At 41.0% G+C, this 10,230-nt stretch overlaps 1 protein-coding gene across 2 annotated transcripts in view; it reads left to right on the top strand.

Annotated features, from left to right (window-relative positions):
- DNAJC15 (DnaJ heat shock protein family (Hsp40) member C15) overlaps nucleotides 1–922 on the top strand; it is a 24,396-nt gene extending 23,474 nt beyond the window's left edge. For both annotated transcript variants that reach the window (XM_014966122.1, XM_014966121.1), the window contains exon 6: nucleotides 455–922. In XM_014966122.1, the coding sequence (XP_014821608.1) occupies nucleotides 455–525 (71 nt within the window). In that variant the 3' untranslated portion in view covers nucleotides 526–922. The remainder of the gene's footprint in view (nucleotides 1–454) is intronic.
- Nucleotides 923–10,230: the final 9,308 nt, after the last annotated feature.

Genomic DNA, 10,230 nt, shown 5'->3' on the forward strand with positions numbered 1-10,230 from the left:
GGGGGGGGGGGGGCGTGTGTGTGTGTGTGCACGCACTTAATGATTCTTTGTCAAAATTATTTATAATATTTTACCTCTTTGTTTTTGGGGTGGGTGGAAATAATAGCTATTTGCTTTGGATAAATGTTGAAGACAACTGACCTTGCATACATTTGCAGCAACGTTGCGCTGCAAGTCTAAATCACACCAATGTAAAAGCTATTTCAGTTTTCTCTCCGAGAAAAATTATTCAGCGTTATTCTTCACCGACTTCGGTTTTGATTACATTTCTCATCATTCCTTATCAATTAGTTTACTTCATATCAATGTCATTTTTTTAAGCAGCTGTATGAAAAGGATTTATTTAGGAAGGAGGAGCTAATAAAAGGGATTAATAAGGGGGTCCTGCGAGTGAAGGAGCTTGATACTTAATGCTGATGTGTAAATGGTATTCCTTTCCCCTTTTTCTTCTCAGGTGGATCACCTTACTTAGCAACAAAAATCAATGAAGCAAAGGACTTGTTGGAATCCACTGCCAAAAACTGAAGTCCGAAGCCTTGGGTCATAAGAGATTCAGAAGATACATCATGCAACGGTTTTGATGTTCACTCTGCACAATTTCTTAAAGCTGCATTGATTATTCCTATTTATTGTCATAATTAATTTTTTTTAAGATTATTTAAAAGCAAACTGAAATATTTTACAGTTATGTAAAGCTATGTACATTTAGGCTCCTTCGAGGAGCAGGGAGTTGGACTAGATGATCCTTATGGTCCCTTCAAACTCAAGATTTTCTATGTATCAATTTCAGTACATTTTTACTGAATTGTGATCCATTACAGGCTTTGAAAATGTTCTACTGTCTGTGTCTTTTCTTCAGAAATAGTTGCTTCTTTCATTAAACTTCTGGAACTTTTTGCAATTAAAAAAATAGTCTTCAAAATAGGTTTTTTTTTCTTCATTGATGAAGACTTGACCATTGCCAGAAAATCTGGGACAATGTGTTGAGTCACAGGAAGTATGGTAGAGCTCTTATGGCAAGTTTTCCACATAACCTTGCACTTGAGTTTGTTCATTTGTGAAATAGCAGATCTTATTCCTGGGTGCAGTTTGAGAGGTGCAACTCAGAACAAAATGACAAACAGGACTGCAGACTGCAGTTTCCATCTGTGGGGCTTGGAAATACAAAGGAAGAGTCTTGAGTATTGGTTAGTTCTTTTGCATTTTAAAAGATCTCTGAAATTGTCTACATTTACCCTGTAGCAGCTGGGGCAGTGCAGAGGTTCTCATGGAAGTGGAACTGAAGGAGGTAGGTCCATGTGGCATGGAGTTTGTAGGCTTTCGGCTCTGGGTGGGCTTAGTGGGTTAGTTCTCCAGTAATTCTCACATCTGTTTCCCAAAGTATCATACAAACCTCCTTACGTAGCACCTTAGCAACCTAATGCTGGCTTTGGGAAATGCTGAAGCCATGGATCTCTGATTTAATTGACAGCTGAGAGATGCTATTTTGGGGCACTTGGCTGTTGCAAATTCCTACCAGTGAGTTGGCTGCAGATGAATTATCTCTCCTAAAAGGATGGTGATGAGATGAGACAGTCTAGTGGATTCAAGACAGAGAAACTTTCTGGTATCCCTTCAAACTCGCATTATTTGAGGTACAACAAACAACAATCCCATTTCCTAGGTTATTTAGCCAGAGGAAAGTGGCTAAGAGCAGTTAAATAATTAAAGTATCCCAACTTTATATTATGCACCACGTGCATTTGTCTGTTCATACAGTGGTGGGTGTCCAGATTATATGGATTTTTGCTTGAAAGGAAGAAAGACTATAAATTTATTATTTTTTTTTTTTAAATTGGCTTCCTCGCATTTTGTCAAAGTTCCATTACTTTCATTAAAGATGGATGAAAAAGGTTTAAGTTGACCTTGAAAGAAAATACTAACTTTAGGTATTTAGAGACTTCTTGACAATTAGAGTGGCAGGAAATGGGACACAACTTGACTGGATAAAGTAAAAAGGCTGCAGGGAAAAACCTGCCTGGGAACGGGCATAGGCTGTACGAGTACTACACCTGCAACATTTAACTGATGCTCTAATACAAGAAACTTTAAGTTGGACTTTAGCCTTAACTATGTTTTATTAAAGGAGTAGCCAGCAATTAATGCACATTTAGGGTTAGTTATTCCTTTCCCTGGTATATCAGTATGTATTAGCAAAAAAAAAAACAAAACCCAAACCACTAAGGTTTTCATTTTGGGAGCAGAGAAGTGAGATGTGGGGTTGGTTGGTCCTCATTTTCTGAAGTGGAGTCTGGTAAGTGATCTGAGTCATTGTTCAAAAGCAAAATTGCTGCCTATGGTAGGTAGCCAAACCTTACTCAGTAATGATTTTCAACTGACTCCCTGTTGTTTTCATATTATTTCCCCCACACCCCCTTTTTTTTTTTTTTGAGTAAAATGAGGCATAAAGAGCTATTCTAAAGTATCAGTTGAAATAAAAGCATTAAGGATGGCTGCTTGTTCTGGTCTTGAAAATTAACTTCCCATGTCTTTGTAGGAAGTGCAGGTTTTATTTTTATGAGATTGTGTTGTTGATAATTTTCTTCCTGATCTGATTATTTATATCTGATTATTTTGGACGAGGCATTTTTCTGGCTTTCAGGTTTAAGAGAGATTGTCCCTCTTAATAAAAATAAATAAGACCAAGTTCAAGTTCTGGTTTCTCCTTCTTTTCAGAGCAGGCTACCGAGCAATTAACAAATTTGACAAATTAGCAAATTAAAAAATTCAACAAATTAACTTTGGCTGGCGTGTCACTGGAAAATGCTGTCAAATTAGTGGAGCTAATGAATAGTGGTTGCGAAAGCGTCGTCGTTGTGTGTCCGGTGCCGTAACGTCACACGTACAATAGCATAAGCACGTATCTGTGGAAGCAACTGATTTTTCTCATCTGTTTACTGGTAAAACTGGCTTTAACTACTAAGTGATGTTTGGGAGGGTGACGATAGGATGGTGAAAGGAAAGGTGTAGTCAAGCAAATGGTGTAAATACTGCTCAGTTTACTGTTGCGCCTTAAGTGATGTCTTTGGAGGGTGCCCTCCAGAGCAGCACCTGGTTTGGTGCTGGACAAAGAAGAATGGAGTACTGCTTTTTTTTTTTTTTTTTTTTTTTTTTTATTTATATTTTCAAAAAAAAACCAGGGGAGGTTCAGGCTGGATATTAGGAAAAATTTTTTCACTGAAAGGGTTATAAGACATTGGAATGGGCTGCCCAGGGAGGTGGTTGAGGCACCATCCCTGGAGATGTTCAAAAGACGGGTTGATGAAGTGCTGGGAGGTATGGTTTAGTGATGATGCTCCTTGTTTGTTGTGTGGGTGTCTATTTTTGTCAGTTAGGTTGACGGTTGGACAAGATGATCTTTAAGGTCCCTTCCAACCTAGAAGATTCTGTGATTCTGTTAGTTTACCTTTATAAACATTCAGCCTCTTGAGACTTATTTTCTTTACTTGTCAGATTCATAAGATTTTGTGTAAAAAAAAAAAAAAAAAAATATATATATATATATATATATGTCCAAAACCAACAAAAAACAACCCAACAACCAACCAACTGCATAGCGATTCCGGTGCAGTTTCTGTCCATACATAACACCAGCAAAAAGCAATCTCATTTTTGTGTGTGTGTGAGTGCATGTGCTTTAATGTTCAGAAAGTGTTCATCCATAACTTCTCAGCTGGAGAATTCCCAGGTAGTTTCCTACTCACCTGGTACCCAGGCCCAGGGATATAACTCTGTAACTTGAAAATCAGGCAGGAGTGGGTGCTGTGGGCGATTCCCAGTTTACTTAATGGAGCACAGCTCACTCCTCTGCCTGCTTTGTGCTCTTGGGCTGTGGGATTTTCCTCTGGAATGCCGTTCTTTGCCCTTGCCGCGGCAGATTTCGGGCACAGATAGGTCTAAAAAAAGGCTTGGTGAAATCTGGTTATCTGCCTGCGTGAGTACAACTTGCGAAACATTTGGTCACCTAAAATGGGACCTGGGTAGAATTGAGACACAGAAGGGCAAGGGTACGATTCACAAAAAAAGCTTTGTCTGTTTTAAAGGGAAAATTTTACTCTCCTATACACTTATATGGGGAGAGACTATATGAGGGTGTGTAGTGATAGGGCATGGGATAACGGTTTTAAACTGAAAGAGAGTTTAGATTAGATCTCAGGAAGAAATTCTTTACTGTGAGGGTGGTGAGACACTGGAACAGGTTGTCCAAAGAAGTTGTGGATTCCCCATCCCTGGAAGTGTCCAAGGCCAGGCTGGATGGGCCTTTGAGCAACCTGCTCTGGTGGGAGGTGTCCCTGCCCATGGCAGGGGGGTAGAACTCGATGATCTTTAGGGTGCCTTCCAACTCCAACCATTCTATGATTTCTGCTTCTGCGTGGGTGTAAAACTGCTTCCTTCTTGCCAGGTCTTTGCTCGGTTTAACACTTTTCTCATCCTTAAATCCCCAGATTTAAGCCTGGTGGCTTAAGTTCCCTGAAAAGCCTGATCCGTTAGCTGTGGTTGTAGGGTGCCTCATCAGCCTTGCTGTGAAGATCCTTGCATCTGTCCTGGTACCCAAATGAGGCTGGTGATGACGCTGGGCTGAGGAGGTGATGGCACTTGCCCCGATTCTTGCTGAGGTTGTGCCTCGCTGCAGAATGGAAGGTTCATCAAGCCTGCAAGGGCCAGAGCACTGAGTTCTGGTCCCCACTTCTGGGTCATGAAATGGTGTCAAATCAACTTAAAGTTCACCATCAAAAGTAATGATAACTTCTTTAGAAGCATTGCTTCCCACATGTTGGTCTTTGGGGTTTTTCCTTTAATTGATGCTCTTCTATGAGCATCTGTATGTCCGTCTCTCTGTCCCTGACAAGCAGCACAGTAGACTGGCACTAAATTGCCAGCTACAGCTTCCAGAATTTTTCAGTTGAATGGTGATAAAATTGACATTTTCCTTGGTTCATCAACGGTAGCTTTTGGCATGTAGGTTGCTAAGACATATTTGTGAATTGGCACCATCAGTGATGCCAGCACAGTCTCAGGACTTTTGTGCTTTGTTGTTTCAACAATTGCTCTCAAGCAACAGAATGTGTGTGTATGTATATTTATGTACGAGCACACGTGTTTATACACGTGCACACTGCTTTTGGGGATCCTATGAGGAATTTTGCATCTGTACCTGGGCACACTTTTAAAATAACATTTTTCTTTATTTTTTTTACTTTAGTAATAGTTTTCCAAATCAGCTTATTACAATTTGAGAGTGAGAAAGACACTCATCTTCATGGACATATGCAATTTCTGGCATACTTCTCATTCTTTTGAAGACAGAAAAAATAATGCCAAAGTAAATTACAGATCCTAATTTAATCGTTACTGCATAAATAGGAAGCCAGTTCAAAAAAAAAAACACAAAACAACAAAGCAACAACAAACAGCACACACCATCCAAGCATTTCCAATTACGTTCTTTATTGAGTTTCTTTATACCCAGTTTTGCTCTTGTATGGATACATAAAATGTAGTTACAAGTCTTTTAAAGAAACTGTGGCACTGTATTTCTGCCATAGTCATACTGTATTGATACAAGGTATTTTTTTGCAGATCCATGTTCCCAACTTTTTTTTTTTTTAAATGGGGAGAATATAAAACTTTGTGGAAAATGAAAACATGCTGGATCTTCTTGGGATGTTTCCCAAATAACATTATCTATTTGCAAATTATTAAAATGTCAGCTACATTTAAAATATGCTTTTGTATTTTGCTTTTTCCTGTTTTGTAAGTTTATTTACTTGTTTGGAGCACTGAGTAGGAGGGAGGGCATTTTAGATCGTTATTTGATGCCTTACTGACTGTTGGTGATCCATGAATCATGGGGTGAAAACTCCTCTCATGAATAACTTGAATTAGCAGCCTAGATAGCAATACACTCACTTCCTTTAATGTTAGGAAATCACAAAACTATATTTAGAATGAGAAATATAATTTTGAGAATGGTAGCATCATCCGATTAATACTCTTAAGATTTTTCAAGAGTTGGTCATGGCACACGGAATAATTGCTGTACAGCTTCATATGACATTAAAACACCCCTACTGTGCTATTACAGTTTCCTTATTTATATACTAATGTACAAGGAGAGGTTAACTAGGTTTGGGGTTTTTTAATATAGCAGATATTGCATTTAATAAACTGTAATTTTAAATAATGGCGAAGTTACGGTACAGAATTTTAAATAATGGCAAAGTATGGTTCTTTTCCAAAGTGGTTGAATGATTTAAATATTGCACAGAACCTGGTTCTGAATGTACTGATTTTTCCTGACTGTAGGAATTGATGTGGGCAATTTGGATGTTCTTTACATCTGGCAGGTGATTGAACACATGATATTGCAAAGAGTGGTAGAGATCCTAAGCACTGTGGTGAATACAATATAATGAAAGAAACCTAAAGAAAATTCTAGTGGACAACTCCATGGGTAGAACGTTTTCTGGATGGCTGGGATCAGGAGGTTGTTGTTACTGGGTTGTACTCTACCCAGAGGCTGGTATGTGCTGGGACCTCTCCTATTTAACATTTTTGTTGGCGACCTGGAGAAGGAGACTCTGATCGAGTGCATGCTCATCAAGTTTGTAGATATCACCAAATTGCAGGAAACAATATGGTGGAGGTCAGGACTGACATTTAGGGAGGCCTGAAGAGGCTGCAGATACCCTTCATGGAATTCAGAAAGGACAGAGGAAGAGCCCCCCGCAGTGCTACAGGCTGAGGACTGTGGGGCTGGGGAGCAGCTCTGCTGAAGGGGACCCAGGACACAGCAAGAACAAGAGCCAGCAGCGTGCCCTGGCAGCAGAAAAGAACATCAGCCTGGTGGGCTGTGTAACCAGGAGTGCGGTCACTTGGTCAACAGAAGCAGTTGTTCTTCTCTACTCAGCCAACCACATCTAGCTGTCGCATCTGGTTTTGGGACCTCTGTGGCAAAGGCCACCAGGATGGTCGGTGGCTGGAGCACTCATCCTTTGAAGAGAGGCTGAGGGAGCAGGGGTTGTTCAGTCTGGAGAAGAGAGGGCTGCCAGGGGACCTCACAACAGAGACATCTCCAGGCTCTTGCAGTCATGTATGGTGGGAAGTTGAGGGAAAGTGGGCACAAATTGAAAGACTCCATCCTTGGGAGTCTTTCAAGACCCACGGGATAAAGTTCTGAGCAACTTGCTCTGACTCCATAGGTGGTCCTGCTTTGAGCAGCAGGTACAATTACAGACCTCTTGCAGTCCCTCCCAAGCTGGGTTGTCCTGTCCTATGTTATCCAGTGGGACAGCCAGATGGCAGCGGTCTAATAGTGGAATAGTCATTTCAGGGAAGAATCCTGCAGTAGTTTCTATGAGTGTGTTTTGTTTGCTTGCTTTTTATGAAGTCCAAAATACAACGTTTGTTGCCTAAGCTGAACTTAGAAGCGTAGCTAAAATAGTCTTAAATGTCTGGAGAACTGCACAAAACAAAATATTCTTATTGTAATACCACTCCATGGTGGTGTCCTGGAGCCAACCTTCCAGAGGGCCTTGAATCCAGTCTTGGTGTCTGGTTGGGTCAGTCCTTTGTTCTTAATACCAGGTGGTGGGAAGCTGCCTAGTCTCTACTGGGCCGAGAGAGCAAAGACATTCTGCCTTGTAAAACTGCCAGTGGCCTAAACAGACAGAAATATCTCCTCCGATCATGAGCACCTAGTTAGCAGGTTCAGCAGCCGGCCAGCCCGTAATTGTTTAGTGCTTCCCTCGCTGGCGTCAGTGGGAATTACTGTGGTAGGAACCGCCGTAGGGGACGAATTGATCAGCCAAGAGAGGCTTAAAGATCTGAGTGCTGAGGTTACTGACAGCAGTTCAGGTTTTCACGAATTAAGTAGAAGGCTACAAGATTCCCTGTTAGATTTTTTTTAGTCGCAGCTGGGGAAGAAGCAGTGGGATTCCCCTTTGAGAAAAAAAAAAATCCTTTGCAAGCCCCTATTTGTTATGTTTCTCCTGATCTTCCCATATTATTTAACCACCAGCCGACATCGCGCTCAACAGCGCGTAGATATCATTTCTTCAGAGGCCTTAAATACCTGGGAGAGTGAGCTGGAAGCCAGGTGCTGTGCCACAGAGCAACATCTGCAACTTGCTTACATGCTCGGTTAGCATCTCCATATGCTGATATCACACAATTAAATATTTCAGCCTTTGGTGAGTCAGCTTCGGTCTTCTCCACCACCTCCCTCATTAAGAACACAGTCCTGCAGATGTTTCCGGGGCTCCTGCCTTCCCGTCAAGCCAAGCCTTCTCAGCAACAGTGAAAATGCCCTCACTATCCGTCTTTTTTTCTCGGTGGAGCCACTCTACCTCCAGCCTTCAATAATTCATAAGCTTGCAGGAGGTGCACCAAAATGATTTTAGCTACCTCCAACTTTTTTGGACAGAAGGATAATAAAAATGATTTCACAGTAACTAAAGTAAGTCAGTTCATTGGTGAAAGCACTTAAATATAACTTATTAGCTATTCAGGAGGAAGGTTTCACTAAAGGTACAATGCATTTATGTATTAAAGTGCAGCTCAGCTCCTGAAAAATGACTACGTAAATAAGCACTTGTCACATCTTATTTTTGTTGATTTTCTTTCTTCTCCTTCTAAATTTGTTTTCTGCCGTTAACTGTATTGCTGTCATGATTTTAACTGTGAAGTAGCTGCATCCTAGTCCTAGTGGAGTTAATTGCCAATGAGTTGCACTTCTGTGTTGCTACCGATGAGGCAGTGTTATGTGCATTTGTTTAAGACAGAAGACACAAGTTGGTGTCACTCGTTGCACAATCTGACCTCAGAAACTGTGTGATGTTTTGAGCTTAAAGGATCAGGCTGTGGTCCAGTTTTGTAAATTTGGGAAAAAATTGCTAAATGAGAATGCTGAGATAAATCCACAAAATGTACTAAATTCTTAATTTCCACTGGACTTAACAGTGTTGGTGCCAGCATGTCCAGTGGTGGGTCCAGAATCACTTTGGCTCCAGCAGCATCCACGGAGTTTATCTAATTTCCCAGTTTCTTGATGTCTGTCAGGGGCAGTTAGCACTAATAGACTTAATTCTACCAATGTGCAGAAGCAAAACACAGTTTGGGGGAACCAGAGGTTAAATCAAGCCAAAATACAGCTGCAGTACTTTTCAAAACTGAGGTGAAGAAGCAGCTGGGGGGGAGGGGGGTGTTTCTAGAGTACAAATCTGACTGCAGACATCGGAATTCAAGTTACTCAAATGTTTGGCTCCTTTTATCTATTTTGGATCTGGCTGTTAGCACCTTGGTACTTGTATACAAAGAATACTTGATAGCACAATCACAAAAGCAATAAACAGCCTTACAAAGGCATAGATCTAAGGTGACTCCTTCAAGTGGAATCTCACTTTAAGCACGATTTCAATGTCACGTATCATAATTGCATCTAATATTAGAGACTGACTTAGTGCAACACGATGTCAATGACAATACAAAGGCAATCATGAACAAAGAAGATAACTTTAAAATGTTTGGGGGGATGGAAGGAAGGATTACACTATAATGAAGATGTCTGTAGAGTTTACCAACGTTTTTCAGCAACACTCAGAGGAATTCTTTTTTTTCTCCTAAGCTTCTGGACACTTTATCCCTGTTTCCATTTTGATGCTGGAATCTGCCTGGAATCTCTAAACGTGATTTATTTTAGGGTGTTTTTTTCTTCCCCTTCCTCGCACTTGTGAATCTATCTACTGCTAAGCACTGAAGATGCATATGTAAAGCTGGTTAGCAAGTTGATTAGATTACCAGCTGCTGAGAATGAAATAGGAAAGGGTTTTCTTCCTCCCCTCAGCAACACCCCTCCCTCAAAAGGATATAGCTTAAAAGGTGTGAAGCTCGACTCCTTTGGCTCTATCAGAGTCTGAAGGCAGAATGGAAATATGTCAGACCTCTTCCTAAAAGACTAGGTGTCTCTAACAGATTTTCTGTAGATGCAGGTTGCAGCAGCACGACCTGCTTATTCCAACACGATAGCATGTAGCTACTGAAAGCCCCCTTGGCTTGCACATGGTTCCTCCTTGCATTAGCGCTTGTGATGGGGCTGCAATTTCAAGGAACCACGTAACTACATGGTCTCTGGCTTGCAAGGATGTGAATACATTGGGGCACCCACAGGTACCGGAGAGGAGCTGCATTTGG

Source organism: Calidris pugnax, unplaced genomic scaffold (genome assembly GCF_001431845.1).
Source record: "Calidris pugnax isolate Ruff unplaced genomic scaffold, ASM143184v1 scaffold20, whole genome shotgun sequence".
NCBI classification, from domain to species: domain Eukaryota; kingdom Metazoa; phylum Chordata; class Aves; order Charadriiformes; family Scolopacidae; genus Calidris; species Calidris pugnax.